At 43.1% G+C, this 25,437-nt stretch overlaps 1 protein-coding gene across 1 annotated transcript in view; it reads left to right on the top strand.

The window, feature by feature from the left end:
- Window positions 1–20,422, top strand: part of CUBN (cubilin) — a 264,084-nt gene extending 243,662 nt beyond the window's left edge. Inside the window, exons 59-65 of the mRNA XM_081818905.1 lie at window positions 4,672–4,834; window positions 5,399–5,604; window positions 8,718–8,865; window positions 9,775–9,956; window positions 12,920–13,085; window positions 14,828–15,063; window positions 17,599–20,422. Coding sequence (XP_081675031.1) covers window positions 4,672–4,834; window positions 5,399–5,604; window positions 8,718–8,865; window positions 9,775–9,956; window positions 12,920–13,085; window positions 14,828–15,063; window positions 17,599–17,706 — 1,209 coding nt within the window. The 3' untranslated portion in view covers window positions 17,707–20,422. The remainder of the gene's footprint in view (window positions 1–4,671; window positions 4,835–5,398; window positions 5,605–8,717; window positions 8,866–9,774; window positions 9,957–12,919; window positions 13,086–14,827; window positions 15,064–17,598) is intronic.
- Window positions 20,423–25,437: the final 5,015 nt, after the last annotated feature.

Here is a 25,437-nt window from a genome sequence, read left to right as displayed (position 1 = left end):
GGATCGCGGCAAAGGTCAAAGTATCAGGTTAAACTAATATGGATAGGCTGTATTTGCAACTTAAATGCCAGTAACCTCACCATCTACAATATGAACTTCCAAAATAGTGGAAAAACTCAAAAAAATAGTTCTAAACAAAACAAAGTCCAGTCTTCCTTCCACTCACACAGTAACTGCATTCTCGGAAATGTGGTGCCTCTTAAAACTGTGCAAAATGTTTTTGTTTTCTATAGAGAATGGATTTAGGTTCTGGGATCCCACAACAATGAACAGTTTTATTACACAAATGTCTGGCCGGGCACTGAAAAGTTACATGGGACAGAATAAATCTTCACTTTGCAGAACTGTCCTGTGAATTGCAGGGTGGGATCTGCAGTGTGGCTTCTACACACTAAATGCCAGGTATAGCCCCCAAATTATTGTGATGACCCCAAAAAAACACGACATGCTTGCAGAACGCTCTCTGGGAGGTGACCCTGCCCCCTTTGAGGACCTCTGTCTTAATCCACTGGCTTAACCAGTCTGTGGGCCAGTCAGTGTTAGGAGAAGATCTGCACTCTATCAAGGCATTGGGTTCCATGAGCTAGTCCCTACCATTCTTTCATTCATTCATTCATTCATTCAATAAATGTTTATATGAATACCAACTATATTCCAGACACTGGTCTAGGCACTGGAAAAGAACATTAAGATGAGAGAAAAAAAAAATAATAATATAAAACCTCCTGTATTTACCGACCTGATTCTAATCACTGCTTCTTGTGACCCTTCCTGAGACCCCTGGGACCAACGGGACATTTTTCCCCTTAAGATTCTGAAATCAGTCAGAGTTCAACCCCAAATCTGAAAAACCACTGTCTGTTCTCTTTCCCATCCCAAATTACACACCGGCATATCTGGCAGACCCTAACCAAGTCTCCTCAATAAAGTCAAAGAATTCATGGCGATACTCTAAAATGCAGCATAGGGATGCTCCAAATAAGAATATAAAAATCCTGCTGTTGTCAAATTCCCAAGGAAATAGTAAAAGATAAAGTCCTGAGAAAATTAATGTCTAAAATGATTAAGTTAAATTTGAAAAGAATTCAAGTCACCAATATTGCCCTTATTAATGCCCTTTTGCATTAAAAGTTCAGAGAAAGTAAAATCCCAACATGGCCTTCCCCATTTTCTCCTGTAAATTAACAGCTGGATAAAGTGCAGGATCTGGCAGTCGTCGTTGTCAGAGGCTTTCTCCCCCCAACTCCCGTAAGCAGTTCCTTCAGGATCTTAAGTAGATTCTAATATGCTCCACTATCAGACTGCTCACAGCTGAGAAAACACAAAATCCTTCTTAGCGCTTATCTACAAAACTTAGAGCATAATCCAAGCTTCAGGCCTAACGGAGTTATGCCAGGTGGCAGGGCCCCCTGGAATGCAATATATAACCGCATGTGATTGTGCGGGTCTTAAGGGCACAGTCCTCAGGGCACCATTTATATTCTAGTCCATATGAGTCCCCATCTCCAGTATTGCACGGTGTGTCTCCTGCAGCACACCCTGGAGCTACCCTCCTTCATGGAGGTCTAGCGTCATCAGGGGGTGGGAGAGCAGGTGGAGAAATACTGGCTTCAGCTGCATGGGAGTCTGGAAGCTGGTGTCAGTGGTCCAGAGGCCACCAGCTGTCTAGTTCAGCTCAGTTATGAGAAATCATCCCATGGCGGTGAATGAACTCTTGCAAACAGCAGCGGGAGGCCAGGCACTATGTAATTTCTGTCCATCACATTTACTCATTACCTATTCAGAACAAATCAGGTCCTAGAACTTCTACAGAAGAAGATGCAGTCTTTCTCCCGAGACGTAAGGAACTTCACGGTCATGTCCTGTGGTGCTTGCTCAGTCCCACCGGCGTCCTGTCGCCCTAATGCCAGGCACCCCAAGTGAGTTGTGGAGACTCTCACATGCCTCTTACACTACTTTTAAACGCCTCTTCAAATGCCTGCCTGAGGTCTTTCCTGACTCCATCATCTGGGTTCTCTTATTACATTTATATCCTTCACTGTAGTACTCACTTTTTAAAATTTTATATATAGGGGTGCCTGGGTGGCTCAGTCGGTGAAGCGTCTGCCTTCGGCTCAGGTCATGATCCCGGGGTCCTGGGATCAAGCCCCGCATCGGGCTCCCTGCTCCGCGGGAAGCCTGCTTCTCCCTCTCCCACTCCCCCTGCTTGTGTTCCCTCTCTCGCTGTGTCTCTCTCTGTCAAATAAATAAAATCTTTAAAAAAAATAAGTAAAATAAAATAAAATTTCATATATAAATGACACACACACAAATATATATGTATATTCAGTGTATGGATCCCTCTCACCAATTAGTGCCAATGAGTGTCTTGAATGTACGGAAAGTGCCTTATACATCCTTGTATACACAGGACCTAGCACAGAGGCAGAGAATAAAAATAAATAAGTAAAGATAAAAATGTTTGCCAGTATGAATCTGATGATACAGGTGGCAGCCATTATCATAATGTTTTAACTTGTTTACCAGAGAAGGGATATTACCTAAAACTTGGCAAATCCTCTCTTCTATAAAATGAGGGGCATGAGATTATCCAACTCTGTGGAGTCTCTTCTGGCTCTAAATTTACTAAAATCCCTTGTAAGCAGGAGAGACAGTGCCACCTAGTGGTAAGTTGACTTTTCTGTTTATTTTAAAATGTCTATTTCTATTTTATACATTCCTAGCATTTTAGAATAATGTCAGTGGGTCATGGCTGTTTTGAAGTTTATAACACACCATAGTTCTGTTATAAATTCGTTGTTTGGATCTACGCACACATATTTGTTTTCGAAATACCGTGAAGATGAGTCAGCTGGAGAAATCTGCTTTCTGGTAATATGCTTGAAAGAAATTCAGGTGTCCACTATTTTGACCGGTAGCTGTTGAAGGTTCCTATGGCTGGGAGTTTTTCCGGGTGCTGGTGACACCACAGTGAATCATCAGTCTTCCCACCCAGGGGACTTACATTTTTATTGGGAGAGAGACAAGAAAAAGTAAATAAGCAACAAATGAGATGTGTTTTGATTGTAGTAAGAAAATAGATGTTGGAGTTCCGGCAACGTACCATAGGGTTGGGCTCTCTGAGGAGGTGACATTTGAGCTGAGACAAGGGGGAGTGGCCCGTTCAAGAGCTGGGGAGAGAGAAATTGCTCCCTACAGGAGGAATAGCCAGTGCAGGGGCCTGGCGGGGGCAGTCCCCACAGGACGAGGTATGGGAAGAAGGCAGTGGGAGGGGTCTGGGAAGAGGCCCCAGGCCAGACCAGGTCGGGGCTCGCAGGCCACCATAAAGCATTCAGGTGTCACTTCAGGCGCCATGGGAATCCACTGGAGCATTTAACGCTGAGCAGGAGCTTGAATTAAGTTTGCAAACCCTCGGGCCGTTAGTTCTGCCGAAATGACTGTGGCTGTTCTGTGGACACAGACCTCTCAGGAACATGTTACAGTAATCAGGGTGGAGGACGATGGTGGTAGCAATGGGGAGGAGCCCTCTGGGGTAGATTCTGAAGGTAGAGTGGAATAGATGTGGGGTCGGTGGGGAGGGAGAGAGGAATCAGGGATGACTGAAGTCTTTGGCTTGAGCGGATTATTGATATCAGGAAGCCTTGGGGAGACTAGGTCCAGGAGGGGTGGGTAGTGGGAGAGAGGGACCAAAGCACTACTCATTTATTAGACATGTACTGGGTGCCTTTTGTGTGCCCTCTAAAAACTGGGGACACCCAGTGCACAGATTGGACAGAAAACACAATCTGTGTTTCCATGGAACTAGAGTCGTCTTCAGAGAGGAAGACAATAATATTAAGTAATATACGTAATATGTGAAGATAATGCATGCTTTAAAGAAAGAATGAAGCAGGAAGGGAGAAAGGGAATTGGCAGAGAGTTCACATTGAAAGGAAGGTGGTCAGGGATGACTTTAGCGAGGCAGTGATGTTTGAGTCAAGTCCTGAAGGAGCAGAGAGGAGCGAACGATATGGATGTACAGGAGAGGAATGTTCCAGCAGAGGAAACTGTAAAGCCGCAGTGAGCCTGGTTTGCTCGAGGAGCAGAGAGAATGATGTGGAGACAGCAAGGTATCAGATGAGAAAAGTCAGGGGTGGCATGGAGAGCAGATGCTCTCAAGCCTTTGAAGGCCACTGTAATGGCTTTAGCTTTTCTGTCGAGTGGCTGGGAAGCAGCTAGGAGGGCTCTGAGCAGTGACCTGGTCTGAGCTGCATTTTTAACTGTAGCCTATGACTCACCTGCTGAGGAGAGGCCAAAGAGGGGCAAGAGTGGAACCAAGGAGTCAGCGGTGCGAAGCCAGGCACGAGATCTCGGGGGCTTGTACCCGTGTGGCCGTGTGAGCAGGCGGGGCGGGGACAGAGATGCGTTGGCCTGCTCTAATGACCCGCTCGTTTTAAATCAGATAGGACTTTCCTCATGAGAAAGGATTTCTAGGCATCGACCCAGGTTTTTATTTGAAATCATTATAATAGCATCACTTCAATAGCAGCAGTTCCTAGGTTAAAACTCGCTCTAACAATATCAGTGTAAGTTTCTTCATCATGACCTGTTGTGACTCCACGTCCATTTTAGTGTAAAATATGCAACTTCTTTGTGAGTAACGGAAAACGAATGAACTATGTTTCTTTTCAGTTATACGACGGGGATAGTGAAAATGCCAACTTGGCTGGAACATTTTGTGGTTCCACCGTACCTGCTCCCTTTATCTCTTCTGGTAACTTCCTGACGGTTCAGTTTGTCAGTGATGCAACTTTAGAAAGGGAAGGATTTAATGCTACGTACACCCTTGTGGACAGTGAGTAAATGGAGATATCTTTATGTTTTATGAAACGTGTGTTTATGCACTAAAAATAACGCCATGCTTCTATCTAAACTCAATGTTAATTACTAAACTCAGTGTTAATTACTAAACTCAGTGTTAATTCCTATCTAAACTCAATGTCACTTTCTAAATACCATGTTAATTACTCTGTTTAATCGGTGATACAAATTTCGTACGATTCTTTTTTTTAAGATTTTTATTTATTTAAGAGAGAGAGAGAAGGGGCATGAGCAGGTGGGGGGAGGGGCAGAGGAAGAGGGAAGCATTAAATCCCGCTGAGCATGGAGCTTGACGTGGGGCTCGATCCCGGCACTGCGAGATCATGACCTGAGCCGAAGGCAGACACTTAACCGACTGAGCCACCCAGGTGCCCCTAAATTTGGTGTGATTTTTAGTGAAGAATACCCTAACTTCTTCATAGAATGATGTAACAACAGTTCTTTGGGCTGGAAGGGTAGAGAAGGCTGAATTTTAAATATTGTGTGTTATGTGGACATATGAGTAAAATTTGCCTTATAAGCTGTTCTCTTTTTCCAGTGCCTTGTGGTGGGACGTATAATGCAACTTGGACCCCGCAGAGTATTTCATCACCCAATTCATCAAACCCAGAAATCCTATTTTCCATGTGTACTTGGGTCCTCGAAGCTCCCCCACATCAGCAGGTCAAGATAACAGTGTGGGCCCTGCAGCTGCTCTCCCAAGACTGTGACCAGAATTACTTAGAGTTTCAGGACTCGCCTGAGGTAACAATCAGAGGATGCAGGACAGTCCCATCTAATGATCTTTTTCACCAGTATTTGCAAAACACTTGAAATAATGAGGGCATAATTAAATAAATTCTCAAACTTACCTCCAGCTTAACATATCCAAAACATACATATATAGCCATATACAAAACCCTCTATTCGGGCGTTAAGAAACTTGCACTTGGTCTTGTAGGTGGGGAGCTCTCAAACTTCCTTGTGCACAAGAAACATCTGGGTGTCTAGATAAAAGTGCATATGCCAGGGCCCCACCCTCCGATACTGAGTTCTCCACATAGCACCTATTAATCTAAATTTTTGATGAACAACTTCAGTGTTCTGCCACTGAAGGACCAAGGATCCTGCAGCTGGGGGGACCTGTGGATAGGATGAACTGAAGGGGTCAGTGTGGAACACAGGGAAATCAGTTACGAGGCCATTTGGCACCAGTCCAGTGGGACTATATTCATGGTCATATAAGAGAGAAAAAAAGAAAAAGCTGTTTTGGTTTTAAAAAGAGAGAGAGAATTGCCTGTGGGCTAAGATGTTGAGGAGACAGTTGGATGTAGATGCGTGATATTAACAGAAGGCCTGAAGAGCTAGGTGTCATCATTACATGGGTCAATAGCTGAATTAACACGAGTCATGAGATTATCCATGGAACCTGTGTAAAGTGTGGAGTCATGACTGGAGGATGGATCCCTGGGAAAACCCCTGGGACCCTGGATTGTCTTTCAGCAGTTTGAGGAGCAACTAATCTGCCCCTGTTCATTCTCAGGATGTCATATTCAACCCCCCACAGGCTGGCAATAGCAGAGGGTCCAATCTATCCCTTCCTGAGTTTTGGGGGTCCTCCTTATTATAAATCTGGGGTCCCCTAGTTTACATATAGATCTTGGTGGGGGTAAAAAAATCCAGTTTGTCTGACTCCAATTGGAGAGGTCTGGGAGGAGTCGGCTGTTGGGCAGACACCGTATTTGTTGAATTTTCAGAAAGCTCAGGCACTGAGACATACCCCAGTCTCCCACCATGGCCAAGGTGTGAGATGATCACCATTCCATTGGCAGTGGTTTTCAGAATGAGATTCCTATTCCCTGGTGGTACCCTTCCTAGAAGGTCTTAGAACCAAGCAGAACAATGCCCTTTAGTTAAACCTCTTTCAATTTCCCATTGCTTCCCGAAGCTGAGATGATGGGGATCAGGGCAGACTCCCATCTGAGTAGGGAAATGCTGCTCACAGGGCACAAGGCAGCTCTGGATCATAACAGCAGCTGGATGGGCCTCAAGGAAGACCCAGTATTTGTCAGGAATGAATAATGTCCTTTGACTGAATGAATAAAGGAAAGAACAGAGGGTTTCAGCGTGGGTAGGTTGGGAGGAAAGATGGGAAATTGACTGATAGCTGGGAGAAACTGGAACTCTCCAGGTGTTCGAGAGTAGGAGGAGAAGATACAGTTGGAAGTTCATGCGAGGATCATGTGTTGGAGGCATGATTGATGATGAATAGCAGGCATAGGCAAGCACAGAGAGTGGAGATGAAAGTCACTGGTAATAAGGAATGCAGATTAGCATTTAGTGGATCATCTGTAAACACATCGAAGCCTCTGAGGATTGGGAAAGGAAGCGGGGTGCCAGGGACGATGATGAGCTAAGACCCGAGTCTTTAATGAAGGAAAGTCACCAGAGGGAAAGTGGGAATGGTGAGAAGGGTCAGAGGAATCTTAGGCCAGACGTAGAGACCCTCAGAGGAAAACTGGCTTTGATGCAAGGCTAGGTACTGCAGGGAGCGACCTGGGGAACCCCTCGACCCCTCAGCCCCCCACCGCTATTCCTACTCAAGGAATTGTGGACTATGGGACAAGAATGGCCTCCACCAGGAGGCTGCAGGAGACCCAAGCTTCACTCAAGGCCCCAAAGTGGAAAGGCTATGTACAGATGTATACAGTGGCGGTTAACATTGCAGTGAAATTTGAGAGGCGGCCGCAGGCCAGGTTAGGAAAGGACCAGCAGCAGGAGGCTGGGGGGCAGGGGGTAGAAACAGACATCAGCAACAGGAGCTCGCAAGCACGGGTGGGAAGCGAGCCTGTCAGTAGGCGCCCACGAGTGAAAGACAGCAAATGTCTTACCTTTGGTGCCGGTGGTTTTTATGCAAGGCTGGGTAAGCGCTGGACCCCATTACCTTATTATCTTGAGAGGTCAGGAGGGCTGCCCAGGTTTCGCAAAGGGGAAACGGGGACCTCATTGCAGGGAGGGGCTGCCTTGGGGGATTCCCAGTGTTACAAAAGTCCGGTTAGATGAGCTCAGGGGTGGGGAGTGCTGGGAGCCCTGCCGAGTTAGGCTTCTGGGGTTCGGGACTATGGGGAGACTCAGTGGAACTGTATTGAGCTCAGTCAGCCTGGATGTGCTCAGAGCAACTGCACAGGCCTTTGGCTCTGAAGCCGCCTGAGGGGGAAAGGGTCTCGTCTGCACACAGTGTCTGTCTCCTGGTTTCAGCAGAAACTTGGCCTTGCCCTCCTGCCCCTCGGGGAGTGTGAGACATTTGTGCATTCCAAGCCCTGGTTGCTGGGGCCTTTGAACACTGTAACCAGTTTCCATGGCTGAATTTTTTAAAAAATTTATTTATTTATTTGAGAGAAGAGAGAGAGAGAGTGCGCGTACAAGTGGGGGGAGGGGCAGAGGGAGAGGGAGAAGCAGACTCCCCGCTGAGCAGAGAGCCCAAAGCGGGGCTCGATCCCAGGACCCTGAGATCATGACCTGAGCCAGAGGCGGATGCTTAACCGACTGAGCCACCCAAGCGTCCCCCCATGGCTGAATATTTAAGCCATACTTTTATATGCAGTTTAGTTTCCACTACGGCCTCTTCTCTTTTGAAGATTTTATTTATTTATTTGAGAGAGAGAATGAGAGAGAGAGAGCATGAGAGGGGGGAGGGTCAGAGGGAGAAGCAGACCCCCCGCTGAGCAGGGAGCCCGATGTGGGACTCGATCCCGGGACTCCAGGATCATGACCTGAGCTGAAGGCAGTCGCTTAACCAACTGAGCCACTCAGGCGCCCCACGGCCTCTTCTCTTTTGAAATCAAATCTAGTGTGATGTGGCTTCCATTTCATTTCAGAGTCACGCAAATCCAGGGCTTCTGGTCTGTGGCAGAAATGCTTCGGCAACGCCAACGTTCTATTCTTCTGGGAGCACGGCCATTGTCATCTTCAAATCCGAAGTCCTCAGCGGAAACTCTAGAGTGGGTTTTACCTATCAGATTGCAGGTGAGCCCTGAAACTGTCACCATTCCTGCTAGAATCCACTCCCGTGAGTAAATGTGGGCCTGTTAACATGAACCACACCCGCAGCGAGGTAAGAATTTTAACTAGAAGCCAGGCCCACTTGAGCAAATTACTAAAGCTGGTTTCTGAAGAGGTAAAGTGACTATGATACTAATTAAAATGTTTAGAATACCAGCATATTCTTCAAAGTTCATGGAGCTAATTCAAGTATATACCCGTTGCCTTATGAATTATCCACTTGACTGCAAATGGAACTCACTGTACCTTAGGAAGTTATTTTGTAAAAACCAAGAAGTCCTGAAAGGGTTATTTGATTACGATCACAGCTAAGAAGTTTATTTCCAGAAGACATTATTTGATGTTCATCTCCAGCTTGATTAAAACCAAAGCTGCCTTTGATTAAAACAAACAAACAGAAATATTTGGGGTGGTTTTACCCATTTTTTACCCAAAATGATAAAGAACAGCAATTTACCAATTCTATCAGAACAAGTAATTCCTCCGAGGATGTAAACGGAAATCCTCAGATAAAAGTCTGTCCTGGATGCAGAGACTTTGTGCCTGCAAGAGTCTAGATGTCAGCCCACTCCACCTCAGTGTGATCAGAACAGTGCAGAGAATGCTAGAGCATTCCTCTTCAAAGGAGAAGGCTCACGTTTCATATTTCCCGTGGGGGTGTTTTATGTTAAGGAGACAGTGCATTACATTTGCTCTCTGCCATACCTTGCTTCCTCTGACCTCACTTATCTCAAAGGGAAGTGAAAGGGCTAGTATTAGCTTTTTTCTGAAGTTGTTCAAATTTAATCATCTTTTTGAATTCCTTCCGTCAGGTTGAAAGAGCATGAAATATTGGGATGCATACATTAATTGTGAAATTTTTTTTCCCCTAAGGTTGCAACAGAGACTATAACAAGGCATTTGGCAATCTGAAGAGCCCTGGATGGCCAGATAATTATGACAATAACTTGGATTGCACTGTTATCCTCACAGCCCCACAGAACCATACTATTTCCCTCTTTTTTCATTCATTTGGCATCGAGGACTCAAGTGAATGCACACATGATTTCTTGGAGGTAACATAGTCTAGATATCATATAAATGAACTGTATAAGGGGCGCCTGGGTGGCTCAGTCAGTTAAGGTCTGCCTTGGGCTCAGGTCATGATCCCGGTGTCCTGGGATCCAGCTCCATGTCAGGCTCCCTGCTCAGCGGGGAGTCTGCTTCTCCCTCTCCCTGTGCTCCTCCCCCCTGCTCCCAATCTCTCTCTCTCTCTCTCATGCTCTCTCTCTCTCAAATAAATAAATAAATAAAAATTAAAAAAAATAAATAGATGAACTATTTAAAAGATGGATCACTGAAGATTTTTCACCTCTGTCTCTGCTACCTCTAATCATGGATCCCTTACTTGTTCATAATTTGTTCATTATTTTTTCATGCCATAAATATTTACCAAGCATCTTCCAGGTCCAGGAACTGGAAATGCAGTAAGGAACAAGACATAGTCAGGGCCCCCAGGAGGCTCACAGTCCATGGGAAAGACAGGAACTAGTACACACACAACAGAGTCAGCATGGTTAGGAGCACCTAATTCAGTTTTGGGGACAGAGAAGCTTCCCAAAGGAGGTGATGTGTGGGTTCAGAGAGAACCATCCAGTGCCATGGAAGAAGCAGAACCAAGCTCTGGGAGCGCTTGCACCTCTGTGAGTCTCCAGCCCCACCACAAGAGCACCTTCTGCGTCCTTTCTGCTCTGTCCCACCTACACTGTATAAGCGAAAACTATACTGTCGTTCACAGGAGGATGTTCTGAATGAGCCCATCACTGAGGCAGACGCTGTGTGGAGCACAGTGCCTGTATTTTACCACGAAAACCCCAGAGCTCACTTGCATGTCCTTTGCAAACTCTTTTGGAAATGTGTTCATTCTTAGGCAGTAAACCGCAGTGTCACCAAAGACTTGGATATCCAAAGATGCTGAATTGCTCTGTGGATGGAATTTGAATGTAAATCTTACCGGAAGCACTCTAAATGAGCCTTGTCTCACGTACACAAGAGTCCTCAGTACGGTTTCCATACGGTTTTCTCCTCTACATTTCTTCTGGAGTCTTATTATCCTGGGAAGCTCTCCCCTACAGAATTAATCTAAATCTTTTGTTAACAAATATCCTTAATCCATAGCGTAACGGGTACTTGAAGGAAGCTTGGGCCTTTTATCATGGCAGATACGTGTCATGGTAGGAAGTGGAGAGTGATGGATGTAGCAGGCGGGAAAGGAGGGGAGGAAGACCGTATTGTTTGTGTCAGTCAGGGCATTGAACTCAGACCTTTGTGCCTCATGCCTCACCACTTACGTAAAGTGTCAAGCAGAAGCCAGAGGAGGGAATACAGAGAAAGGACAGAATAATCCCTCCCGTTCAGAGTCAGAGCGCAGCTACCCTTGGTTCAAGCCTGGGTTGACTGTTAGTGACTGGAGTTAACACGTGCCATTTTCCCCTGGATGCTGGGACCCACAGGCTAGCTCTCCAGCATTGGACGTGGGGATGCCTCCTCCCAGCTGCCCTCCCTATTCCATAGAAGTTGGTTCAAAACTTCCTATCCAATAAGCAAAGACAGGAAACCACAAGTCAGGCCCGTAAAGTGCAGCCCCATCTGGTTTTTGGAGGGAAGACTGGCATGGTTTATTGGCAGCCCTATGCACAAAACTCACCACTCCATTCACGTTAACTATGCCAGGAACAGAAATTTCTCGGTGAGGATTGTGACCGTATTACTACCACACAAAAGCCAAGCCCTGGATCACATTTGGAATCCGTGTTTGTTTTTAGTGCCTTCGCCTCCCTTTTCAGGGTCCTCTAATGGCTCAGAGATGTTTATTGCTCTCATTGATCCATTCTTCCTGTGCAGAGAAAAATGGAGAGGATGCTAGTTGGAAATGATACCCCACTTCTCCTCTCAGAGCAGAGCTTTCTAAAACAGGATCCAGAGGAAAGAGAGCCAAAGTTAAAATAGAGTGGGAGCAGGTATGGCCCTCCAGCATTCCTGAATATGGCGGCCATCTCTGTCGGCGGGTGGCTCACTGCCTGCTCCATCCACCGCAAGGCCACTTAGAAGAGTAAGCCAAAAAGCACCAAAAGGCACTGTTGTCTCCCACTGCTACTCCATCAACCTAAAAAGAATCTCACTCTAGGTCAACACCACCCAGTTAGACTAGCCACGGTGCCTCTGAAGAACCTCTCTGACTTAAGACAACCAGCAATTAACCAAACGTTAAATGATGGAATTATAAAGGGAATGGAGGAACATCCAAGATTTTGAATACATGTGTCAATAAAATCACCATTCATACATGTTGAGCTGGTTCCAGCTCTACGTTGCCTGGATAACATTTCTTTAATACTCCTCAAGAGTCCTCCTCAGAGGTCTGAGAGTGCACAGAAGGTGGTTGAGTTCACTGCGGTTACCCATACTTACCCACTGACTCATTTCCTGTTTTTATATGCATCTACTCTAAGCAATGAATGAAAAAAAATCTATTCAGCTTCAGACTGTGTTTTTAAAATTACGTAACAGTCCAATTTCATAGATTTATTGAGGTCTGTCCTTTTCCCATCCTGAAATCCCTTTGGTTTTGAACTTTATTATACTTTGTACATTGCTTTTTTTTTTTTTCATAGCCCCTTCTTAGCCAACATATGGGAAAAAAACCATACACACGGTATAATGAATAAAGCATAATAGAAGTGACTGGAAACAGAGCAGGCAATATCCCCCTCCAGTCTTTTTGAAATTCACAGATAGTTTTGAATTTAAACGCAAATGGTTTTTGATCTACAAATTGGATGTTTCTGTCCTTTGCAAGAAAACGTGACTTCTGGGTATATTTTCAGAAAACCCTTCATTCTTAAGCACATAAAAAGACAAAGCTTTTCCCAAAGAGGTTGTCATTCAAATTGTCTCATGTGTCAATGGGTAGCAATGAAAAACCAAAGAAGAAAGGATAATATGCTTAGGTATAGTAATTAATGGCTCACTTTTCCAGGTAAGAAATGGAAGTGACAGCAGTTCACCATTACTTGGCACGTACTGTGGAACTCTGCTGCCAAATCCCATCTTCTCTCAAAACAACGAACTATACCTACGGTTTAAGAGTGACAGGGCGACTTCTAGCCATGGGTATGAAATTCTCTGGACCTCATCACCCTCTGGTAAGACACTTGCACTTTGTAAGGGAAATTGATGTAGGTGAGAAAAACACAGGGGGTCTAATAAGAAAAGATAAATAAAAGTGACCATACCAGGATGCCTGGATGGCTCAGTCGGTTAAGCATCTGCCTTCGGCTCAGGTCATGATCTCAGGGTCCTGGGATTGAGCCCCACATCAGGCTCCTTGCTCAGCGGGGAGCCTGCTTCTCCCTCTCCCTCTGCTGATACCCCTGGTTTTGTGCTCACATGCTCTCTCTCTCTCTCTCTGACAAATAAATAAAATTTTTAAAAAAGTGACCATACCTTCTTAGCCATCTGTATACTTGATTTTTTCCAACAAATATAGAGATCTTTAACAATGAGAATACAGATATCCTTTTTAATTCTACTCTCACTCATTATCTACATATTACATATATCTATATGTATCTATATACACATGTAGATAAATATATCTAGTAATATGTAGAAATATAGGAGTGCATACATATATACACATAAAGCATAGATAAGATATAGATTTTAAAATTTTTTATAATTTCTGATTTTGTTGTATTTTTAACTTTTGGTTTGATCATCAAGGTAATTCTCTGAGAATTCAAAAAAAAAAAAAAAAAACCACATGTGTACCAAAAGCCAAGGTACTAACGCATACTTGGGTATAAATAAGCAGCTTCTCCTCTCGCAGCACCTGTCATTTCTTCGCAGTCCTGGAGGTGAATTGCTTTTTTTCAGGGCAGTAACTAACTGTTTGGTTGGTAGTTTATCAAATAACTGAAGGAAATTTAAGTCATGTCAATGTATTTAACTCAAGAGAGGAGGACTATCTTTATGAGATGTCCCATTTAGGTATTTAGAAATATCTAAAAACTTTCCAAATAAGAATGATAAAAATGACTTATTTTCAATAGACTGAGGGACAAGAAATAATTTAAATCTTGGCAGCTAAAGATGCTTGCAGATGATCTTCAAAGCCCTAATTTTACAGAGGAGGAAATAAAACATGAGGTTAATGAATTTTCCAGAATGCACTGCTAGATTGCAGTAGAAGCAAGACTATACCTCCAGGGGTCAGACACCCAGCTCAGCGCCTTTTAATATTACTGTGCAGTGCGGTTTCTTCCTGCATAGCAGGATATCTGGGTCCCCAGGGTATCCGGTCTAAATCATGACAGTGTTCATACACAAATTAACACTAATACTCACAGAACTCTGGCAGACAATCTTGGTACTGTCTGTTATAAGTTCGGGAAAGTCACTTAAATAATTCTTGTCAAAACCTACAATGACACACTCTTTGGGTTTAGCCCTGGAATTTCACTTTTAATTTGACTTCACTCCCATCATCATCATCCACTGAGGGCATGTGGAGGGCCCACCCTACACTGTCAAAAGTATACGACTTTAATTACTCTCTCCTATGGCTACTCTACCAGGTTCTTTGTTTTCCCATTGTGTTCTCAACCCACTGTTTTCAAAGAAATGTCCTAGAAGGAGTTGTCCCAATGTCATGAGATACAGGGAGCAGAACCTATGGTGGAAGGAGGGGGTGGGGGGTGGGAGGAGGTGGTGGTGAGGGCGTGGGAGGGATGTAGCCCACAAAAGGAGCAGGAAAGGGGTTTCTGCCTCCTCTACTCTTGCCAAGGGTCTCAGCATTTTGAGAAAATAGCCACCATCTTATTTCCTCACACGGGGATGGTTTCCACTTTGTTCAGTCAAACGTCCTGCGTTGGTTTCCTTGCAGGCTGTGGTGGAACTCTTTATGGAGACAGCGGCTCCTTCACCAGCCCCAGCTATCCGGGCACTTACCCAAACAACACTCACTGCGAATGGGCCATCACTGCACCTGCTGGAAGACCTGTCACCATCAGCTTTTACTTTATCAGCATTGATGATCCCGGAGACTGTGTCCAGAACTACCTCATCCTCTACAGTGGACCGGATGCTAATTCTCCATCCTCTGGACCATATTGTGGGGCAGTGAGTAAAACGAACATTTTAAAATTTCCATTTATTATTTTTAAATAATAACAGTATATACTTCTAAAGGCAGACACATGCAAAGTACGAAGTACAAGCCTCTATAAATTTCAGCAGCTTCCGTATTTTCCTTTCTATTTGGGGAGCACGACTGCCACCTAGTGGGCATTGCATGGAATTAATAGTACTCGTTCCCAGACTCCAGCAGAATGGCGTGCGCAGGGGTCCGAGGTCCAGACTTGGCAGAGCCCACTCACACCTGCTGACTCAGAACTTCTGGAACATGGGCTGCTGTACGTTGTCTTTTAAAAGCTCCATACGTGATTTCAATGTGCTGCCCAGGATTGAATACCCATATTGTTGTCTCCATGAACGCAGCTATGGACAATTTGGACACCTGGCTCCATTTCATCTACTTCTTGTTGAAAATTGCAGGAATTCTTGGAAGAAAATAAAAAGGGAGAATGAAGATGGGTCTCATGACTAGCAGTTTGTTTTCGTAAAGTTCTGATGTCCTAGATCTTCCCATCAAGTGAGGGTTCTGACAATGACTCAGTATTGCTTGCGTCTGCCCTCACCGTCCTCTCATTTTGTATGAAAGCAGATGCAGGGCTTTCCAGGAAGGGAAATGTGAGCTCTGTGGAGGGCATGTCTGTTTCCCACTGTTCTGCTCTTTACTAGGTTGGGCTTTCTAATTAACTGGACAGGGAATTACAGCCGCTAGAAGTCTAAAGAGTTGTTTGGCTTTTTAAAATTAAGATAAAATTGACATATATTAGTTTCAGGTGCATAACATAAATTTGGGATTTTTTTTTGTGATGAGAATTTTTAAGGTCTACTCTCTCAGCAACTTTCAAATATACACTACAGTGTTACTAACTACAGTCTCCCTGCTGTACAGTACATCCCTAGGACTTAATTATAACTGGGGGTTTGTACCTTTTGACAGACACCCTTCATCCATTTCACCCACTCCCACCTCCCGCCCCTAGCAGCTACCAATCTGTTCTCTGTATCTGAGAGTTTGGTTTTGTTTTGTTAGATTCCACAAATAAGTGAGATCATATAGTATTTATCTTTCTAACTTATTTCACTTTAGCATAATGACTTCGAGGACCTTTCATGTTGACACAACCAGCAGGATTTCCTTCCAGATGGCTGGATATATATATATCCATTTGTCCATTGATGGATACTTAAATTGCTTCTACATCTTGGCTATCATAAATAATGCTGCAGTGAACATAGGGGTACAGATATCTTTTCAAGTTGGTGTTTTTGTTTTCTTTGGATAAATTCCCAGAAGTAGAATTTCTGGGTCATATGGAAGTCCTGTTTTTAATTTTTTGAGGAACTTCCATAATGTTTTCCACAGTGGCTGCACCAATTTACATTCCCACCAACAATGGATGAAGATTCCCTTTTCTCCACATCCTTGCCAACACTTGTTATTTCTTGTATTTTTTATAATAGCCATTCTAACGGGTAGTAAGGGATATCTCATTGTGGTTTTGATTTGCATTCTCTGATGTTTAGTGATGTTGAGCATCTTTTCATGTACTTGTTGGCCATCTGCACGTCTTCTTTGGAAAAATGTCCAGTCAGGTCCTTTGCCTATTTTTTAATCAGACTGTTTGTTTTTGCTATTGAGTTGTGTGAGTTCTTTATATATTTTGGATGTTAACACCTTATCAGATACATAATTTGCAAATATTTTCTCTCAATCAGTAGGTTGCCTTTTCATTTTGTTGATGGTTTCCTTTGCTGTACAGGAGCTTTTTAGTTTGATGTAGTTCCTCTTGTTTATATTTGCTTTTGTTGCCTTTGCTTTTGGTATCAAGTCCAAAAAGTCATCGCCAAAACCGATGTCAAGGAGCTTACTGCCCATGGGTTCTAGGAGTTTCATGGTCTCAGGTCTTTAACTCATTTTGAGTTGATTTTTGTGCATGGTGTAGTTTCATTCCTTTGTATGTAGATATCCATTTTTCACAGTGCCATTTATTAAAGACAGAAAGGATATGAAAATAAATTCTAAAAGAATCTACAGATGTTAACAGGGGACAGTTGTATACTTTACTGATATGATTGTTTTGGTTGCAAAAATAAGTATGGGTTTCCATCAGAAAAATTAAAATTTCAGTAAGAAGTTGAATTTTTAATGATAATATCATTGAGGTATAATATTCACAAACCATAGAATTCATCTTCTTAAAGTGTACATTCAGTAGATTCAGAGTTGTGTAGTTCACACCACAATCAATTCTAGAACATTTCATTACCCCAAGAAGAAACTCTGTATCCTCTAGCAGTGAATCTCCATTTCCCCCCAGGGCTCCTCCCCACCACCAGTATCCTTTTGTAAGGTATCTATATTGATTCTTAGCAAGATTACTTCTAGAAAAATATGCAGGTTTACTGTAAATTCTATAAAGTTTCTTTATGTAGTACTTAAGTGCTAGGCTAACATTTCCAGCAAAATGTTCAAATTTGTGAAATACATGATTTGTTACTTTTATTATTTTTTTTCAATTTTAGGACACCAACATAGCTCCCTTTATGGCATCTTCACCTCGGGTCTTCATAAAATTTCATGCAGAGTATGCAGTGCATCCCTCCGCATTCCGATTAACTTGGGACAGCTAGCCGCATCCCCTGCAGGGCCCACCGCCGCGACACTGGACAGCAGCCTGCCATCCTGATACGGCATTCTGCCTGGCCCACTGGGAATCATCTGAGCTCTCTCTTTCACCAAAATATGTGTGGAATCAATGTCCGTACATTCTTTAAAAAGTATGCAGAATGTAGCTACTTTAGTCTTGGCTGTGCATGTCATCCTTACTCCTAACATTTTTGAGCTGAACATTTTTAAAAATTCTTTAAAGATGGCATATGGGATGTCAGTTGTCAAAAGTTCGTGATAAAATAGCATGATTTTCCCTGTGATTGTCAAATGAGGGGTAACAAACAGTATTGAATGGTACACATGATGCTGCATGAATTTGTAACTCATCACAGTTTCGTCTTTCACTAGCAGGTCTATGTACGTTTTCAGGTTGAATTTTTACATTTGGATGAACTACACGAATCCTTCAGAATAGGAACTCTAAAACCACACTGCCTGAATTTGCATTCTAGCGCTCCTCGTTCAGTTCTGCCTTAACTTCTCTGCGCTTTCATTTCCAGAAGTCCCACCACTGTCTACTCCTAGTTTCCCAACACAGTCTCTAGAGTCATCAATTGCTTAGCCACGCTTTTATAAAGTTTCCTGTGGCCTTTATCAAAGCACGAGTGCCTATATTAAATATGCAAAGTTAAGTCTTAATAACAACATGGGACAAAGTGAATGAAAGAAGTTGTGGAATGTGTTACTTCATCTTACTGGAATACTCAAGTGCCAGAAAAATTAATGCTGCACAGAGTACAGAGCCACATACATAAAATATTCTCACCTTTAAAATTCCTGCTTCCTTGGGGCACCTGAGTGGCTCAGTCGGTTAAGCGTCTGACTTTGGCTCAGGTCATGATCTCGCAGTGCCGGGATCGAGCCCCACGTCAGGCTCCACGCTCAGCGGAGAGTCTGCTTCTCCCTCTTCCTCTGCCCCTTCCCCCCACTCGTGCTTGCACTCTCTCTCTCTCAAATAAATAAATAAAATTTTTAGGGCACCTGGGTGGCTCAGTTGGTTAAGCGACTGCCTTTGGCTCAGGTCATGATCCTGGAGTCCTGGGATCGAGTCCCACATCAGGCTCCCTGCTCAGCAGGGAGTCTGCTTCTCCCTCTGACCCTCCTCCCTCTCATGCTCTCTGTCTCTCCTTGTCTCTCTCGCAAATAAATAAAATCTTAAAAAAAAAATAATAATATTCCTGCTTTCTTTAATTCTGTGTAATGGGTAGATACATCAACTTTATAGCTGACTCCCTCTGGGAAAGAATGGTGCATGTGATGAAAGCACCATCCAACCCACAGGGTCCTGACAAGCCAGAGCAATGGGAAAAACTCAAGATGAAATTTCATGGGGGGAGATACGATATTTTGCTCTTTTACCTAAAAATGAATCACCAAGGTACAGGAAATGGAGAAAGTTTGAAATGACAGGAATTTCATCTGAAGGCAAGATTAATGAATGCAGCTGACAAAGAGTAAAAGAAGATTTGATCTCAGATTGTATCATTAGAGTAATGGTATCAACAAGAGTCAATTTCAGTAGAGAGATGCACTTTTCTAGGAGGCATATGAGAATATCCAGGAGGTATATATACAAATTTCAAGAAAGCATAGTCAATATTATAATGTATTTTTTAAATTGGAAAACCTAAAACAGGAAAAAAGTAATTTCTCCCATTCTGGAGGTTGTCTTTTCAATTTATTGATGGTTTCCTTTGTTGTGCAGAAGCTCTTTAGTTTAATGTGATCTTACTTGTTTTAGTTTTTGTTGCCGGTGCTTTTGGTGACTTAACCAAGAAATCATTGCTAAGGCTGATGTTAAGGACCTTTTCCCCTTGTATTTTCTTGTAGCATTTTTACAGTTTCAGGTCATACATTTAAATCTCTGATCCATTTTGAGTTAATATTTGTGAGTAGTATAAAATAGGGGTCCAGTTTCATTCTTTTGCATGTGGCTATTCCAGTTTTCCTAGTACCATTTATTGAAGAGACTGTCCTTTCCCCATTGTGTGTTTTTGGTACCCTTGTCAAAAAATAGTTGCCCATATACATGAGGGTTTATATCTGGGTTCTGTTGTGTTCCACGGATCTATGTGCCTGTTTTTATGCCAACACCATACTGTTTTGATTACAATGGCTTTGTAATCTAGCTTGAACTCAGGAAGTGTGATGCCCCCAGCTTTGCTCCTTTTTTTATCAGAATTGCTTTGGCTATGCAGAATCTTTTCTGGTTTCAAACTATTTTGGGGATTGTTTTTGTAATTTTATGAAAAATACCGTTGGAATTTTTATTGGGATTGCTTTGAATCTCTAGATTGCTTTGGGTAATACATGTATTTTCACAACATTAAGTCTTCCAATCTAAGAACCTGTGATATCTTTCCATTTATCTGTGTCTTCTTCAATCTCTTTCATCAGTGTCTTACAGTTTTCAGTTAGTTACATTTATTCCTAAGTATTTTATTGTTTTTGATGCAATTATAATTGGGATTGCTTTTTAATTTCTCTTTCAGATAATTTGTTGTTAGTGAGGAGAAATGCAACTGATTTCTATATGTTGATTTCGTATCCTGCTACTTTACCAAATTCATTTATTAGTTCTAATGGTTTTTTTTCTTTCTTAGTGGAATCTTCAGGGTTTTTTTGATTTTTAGTTCATGTCATCTCTCACTAATAAAACCCATCTCATTTCCTCTGGTTCTGCTTTAATTTAATTCACTCATTTATACATGTTTATTTAACATTTCCAATGTAACATGCAGTAAGCACACCAAGGATAAAGTGGGGGACATGACAGCCATACATCAACTGATGTCTTCCTACTTCAAAAAATCCATTTCCTAGGGCCATCTTGTCTTGTTTCTCGAGGCAAAATTCTCAATTTCCTTATCTGATGAAATTTATATTAAGCCAGCTGCCCAGATCTAATGGCTAAGTGATAAATTCCTTGCCCCCAAATTGCATCTTCATGAAGCTTCATTCTGAGCGATCACCCCTGTACAGAGCTAACGATCAACTAGTTCACACTGGTACAGACGTCCTGGTTGTTAAATATTGAGATACACCAAAATGCTGCTTTCAGGCCCTAAGTGGAATCCAAAAACTATAATGTAAAATGAATGTGTTTGAGGGGGTGGGTGAGGGGAAGTCTTACTTGGAAGATAATGGAAAATTATAGTCCATGTGGGTCTGAAGGAATACAAAGAAGCACAAATGTAAAGAAAAGTAAATTACTCTGTTCACAACTGATCATATTCTGAACTGAGAAAGTCTCATGATCACCTTTTAAGCCCATCCCATTCCAGGTGAGAATGGGAATTCTAGACATCAATTTGAGAAGAGTAGGGTGGGGACAAGAGACAAACTCCAACACCACCTGTCCCTCCAGCCTCCCCGTGATCCAGCAACCAAAGGGCTAATGCTTGGCATAGAAGGTGGCTTTACTAGGACTCCTGGTTCACTTCTTCTGGGAATACCTATCCCTCCCTGCTTATAGTCTGGGAATCCAGGTTTGGGGAGAGCCAGCCTTCCATCTACCACCTGATCTCTCTCCCTTTTGATGATCTGTCTCCCTAAACAACTGGACCTTAGCAGGAAGAACAAATCTCATTCCTTTTAGTTTTCAAGGGTAAGTCTAGCCATTACTGGCAAGAGTCACCCTTGGGATAGCTCAGCAAGAGGCCACCACATGCTCTCTCTGGAATATTGGGTACTCCAGGCATGCTTGTGAAGAATGCCCTAGGGGATGGTTGGGGCCAATGACAGTTTGGGGCTAGGAGATGCCCAGGATATGGGTTCTAGTTGTCATAATTTTCTATTACATTTAACCCCATTTAATGGACGGAATTTGTTAAAAATCTGTCACCCACTTACCAAGGGAATACTAACAATATTAATTGTATCAAGAAAAATTAGAACTAATATCTATGTAACATTTACCCTATGTCAGGTGTTATTCTCATATATCACTCACTGAATTAGAATACTAAGAACCATCACCCCCATTTTACAGTTGAGAAAAATGAGGTATGAAAACTTACATAAAACTTGAGTGACGGAGCTATGATTTTAACCTTGGCAACCACCCAAGAGTGTGCCTCCCATTCAGCCTGAAGGACTAGGTATGAACTTATGAAATATGACTTATTAAATATGTCAACTTATTATTATAAACTATTTTCATAGACCTATCAAAGTTATTTAAAAAGATTGACACTGTTATAAGACCTAGAAAAATGTTTTAATGTAATTTCTGTCAGTTTAGTAAAAACTTAGAGATAACACAACAGCATCAAAAATAATGGAAAAAAACTTTTTACTTATTGGGACCACAGATCACCCCATGGCTATCAATTTAAAGAGGGAAGTTATTGGAAGAAAAATGATCTGATAGCTATTGGATATCTGATGAAAAATTTGCTTTTCAAATTTCAAATTGGTACCTAACTGTAAATTTATATACAGCTTGGAGAATAAAAAGGCATTTTTAAAACTAATGATACATGCAATAATTTATGTAAATTTACTTAATTTACTTTAATTGTCATAATCTGGTGTGCCTCAGGTGGACCAGCATCTTCCATACTCTATCTTTGATTGGTCTGCTCTGTGGGCTGGGGATGGGGTAGTACATTTCTCCCAATGGGAAGCATTACAGCGGAGACTGTACTTAAGCACAGAGCACTTGGCAGTGAAGCTGTGGAAGCGATTTAAGCTCTAATAAATATTAACTTTTGCATGCAGGACTGGCTACAGAATTTGCAGGGCCCAGTGCAAAAGGAAAAGTCACGGCCCCTTGTTCCAAAGTTATTAAACATTTCAAGATGGTGACAGCAGAGCATTAAACCAAGCACGTGGCCCAGCTAAGCATGGAATTTGTGTTACTGCACAGATCACATACCTAGGAATGAGAGGAGAATGACAAAGAAATGAAAATAAATTTCTGGGAAACAGGAAGTGAATGAATGCATGCTGACAAATGAAACGGGGAAAAAAAAAAAGAATCTGCAGCCCAAAGCAATTTCAAGACAAATATGCAGCAGAATTGCGAATGGACTTTTCAGGCATTATCTGGATCTGGGGCTGGCGGGTGCAGCGTGAGGAGGCACAAGAACTCTATTAGTTGGTGCTTGCAATTCACCATTTCCCTCTGCCAGCAAAATCAGCCTAGTGATTCCATGCAGGCATAAAACTGGGATCTCACCTCTGAAGAAATTTAACCAACAGCCCAGGGAAACTTAATGCTGACCTAGGAGGGAAACAAATACACATCACAAATAGAAGAGGAAAAAACCACATCGGCTATCTAGAAAAATCAGCTCAGATCTTCATGATCGTTTATGAAAAAACAACCAAGAATTACCAGACAGGAAGAATTACAGCAGTATAAATGGGAAGGAACTAGATAAAGTAACAGAAAAGGGCACAAGGAACACAATTCTGTCAACAGAAGAAACATTTAAAAATTGTTATCCTCAGAGATATTTGACCAGTGCACTCATGAAACAAAAGCCTGGTGCGATTAAACAAAAAAGAGGTCTTACAAAGTATTTTTGGTTAATAGCCAAAATTGCTTTTTAAAATTTTAATAGAAGGTTTGGAAGATAACACTAAGATATTTCCCAAAGCATTAAGTTAAGAAGATAAATAAAATACATGAGGGGGGGAAAGATAACTAAAGGAAATTGTCCTAGGAGGCTGCCATCTGCCTGACAGATTTCCTGAACATGCTAAATCAGAGAAAATGGCAGGAAAGAAATTTCAAAGAAATAACAGAAACAATTTCCAGAGAGGAAGAAAGAAATGAATTTTCAGCTAAAAAGGGCCAAATGGGTGCAAAACAGATTAAATTTAAAAAGACCACCCAATTGGAAATATTATGGTGATATTTCAGAACATGGTAAATAATTAAAAGATCACAAATGCTTCCCAAGGGAAAACAACAGTTCCCCGCAAAGAAGTGAAGAGAATGACACATTTCTGAGCATCAACATTGGAAGCATAGGTCAGTGGAACTATGCCTTTGAGATCAAAGACAAACTGATACTGAACCTAAAATTCCGTGCTAGGCAAATTATAAAGGTGTGGGCAAAAGAAGGACATTTTGAAACATACAACTACAACTACTCAAAATTTGTGCCTCCTGAACACCGTTTTAGAGCGGTTTACTTGAGCGGTACTCCAGCAAGATGTATACAAGAAAGGTCAGTTTAAACTCGGGAACCAAGTGAAAGAAACTACAGGTCACCTCTCAGCTTGAAGACCAGAAATTATTAGTGTAAGTGAGAGCAGAAAGTTAGTAGCTTTCTAAAGTCTTCAAAACGAATTCATTGATGAGGCGCCTGGGTGACTCAGTCGGTTAAGCAGCTGCCTTCAGCTCAGGTTAAGATCTCAGGGTCCTGGGTCCAAGATCTCAGCCACCAGGCTGGCTCCCTTGCTCTGTGGGGAATCTCCACCTTCCCCCCCTGCTTGTGCGTGCTCTCCCCCTCTCTCTCTTAAATAAGTAAGTAAATAAATAAAGTCTTTTTTTAAAAAGAATTCGTTGAATTTCAAGCAACAGAAAGGCATGAAAAACTGTATGTTCTTAGAGATAAGGTAAAAAAGTCACAGGAAGAAAAAGAAAAGCAGAACGTCTAGTAAAAAAAAACCCAACAATGAAGATTGTATAAAAAATTCATCATTCAATAGAATGCAAATTAAAATATGGCATAATTTTGAGTGCAGTATGAGTCCCCTTCACGTGACACAGAGGTCCGTGACTCCCAGCTGGGTGCTGGGAATACAGATGCGGTTCTTGTATTGGAGAAGCTCATGATTCAGCGAGAGGCACGACTGTGGGGACGAGACTCAGGATAGCGATTTCTGAAAACCGAACCACAGTTAAAGAAGCAGGACACAGACACACAACTTCTCGCTTCCCCAATTCCCAAGTTCAGCTACAACCCTTACTCCACAGTCCCGCCCCAAACTTTCCCGCTTCCGCCCACAGCTCTCCGCGCTTCGGCCCATGAACTGAGCCTGCGCCAACCCTAGTGCGCTTGCGCCAAGCCCAGTCCTCTCCGAATGGCAAACCCGAGCGCATTCCAGGGGGACGGATAAACCTCGGGGTGGGGCGGAGTCTCGAGGCCAAATGACGGATGTGATTGGCCGGCCGCGGGGTACACATTCCTTTGTGGGCGGAGCCTCACCCTAGAGCCAAGTCTAGTGAACTGTTCTCCTAATTTGGGAAGGGTCAGGCGCGGGCGGGGCGTGGAGCTGAGAGCCGCAGCGTGTGCGGCTGCGCCGAGCTCCGGGACAGGGCGTGTTCCTCGTTCCGGTCCTCGTTTTGCACTGACCGAGTGCATCTCTTGCCACTGAGGTGCGCCCTGCGGAAACCTGTGCTTCCCTCGCCCAGCTTTTTAGGCGCTGCCCTCCGCGGTGAGTGTGTGTGGCATCGCACTTGGGTTCGCCAGTCTGCGCGCCGCCGGAGCGGTATCGGACGCCTCCCACTCCCTTGTCCCGCCCCGTCCCCTCCCCCTCCTGCACCGGGACCCTGCCCGCTGATGCCCACCTTCCAAGGCTAGGGGAAAACTGGACAGTGCCAGCCCGGGGCGTCTCCCCTTTCTATCCCTGCACCTCCCCCCCCCACCCCCCCGGCCGTCGCCTACGTGCTTCGTTGTTGTCGTTTGGTACAGAATATGTCCAAGTCTCTGAAAAAATTGGTGGAGGAGAGC

The sequence above is a fragment of the Leptonychotes weddellii genome, chromosome 5, assembly GCF_054177405.1.
Source record: "Leptonychotes weddellii isolate Sample4059 chromosome 5, ASM5417740v2, whole genome shotgun sequence".
Lineage (NCBI taxonomy): Eukaryota > Metazoa > Chordata > Mammalia > Carnivora > Phocidae > Leptonychotes > Leptonychotes weddellii.
Note: the sequence above shows the minus strand (reverse complement) of the source record. Positions and strands in the feature narration are given on the sequence as shown.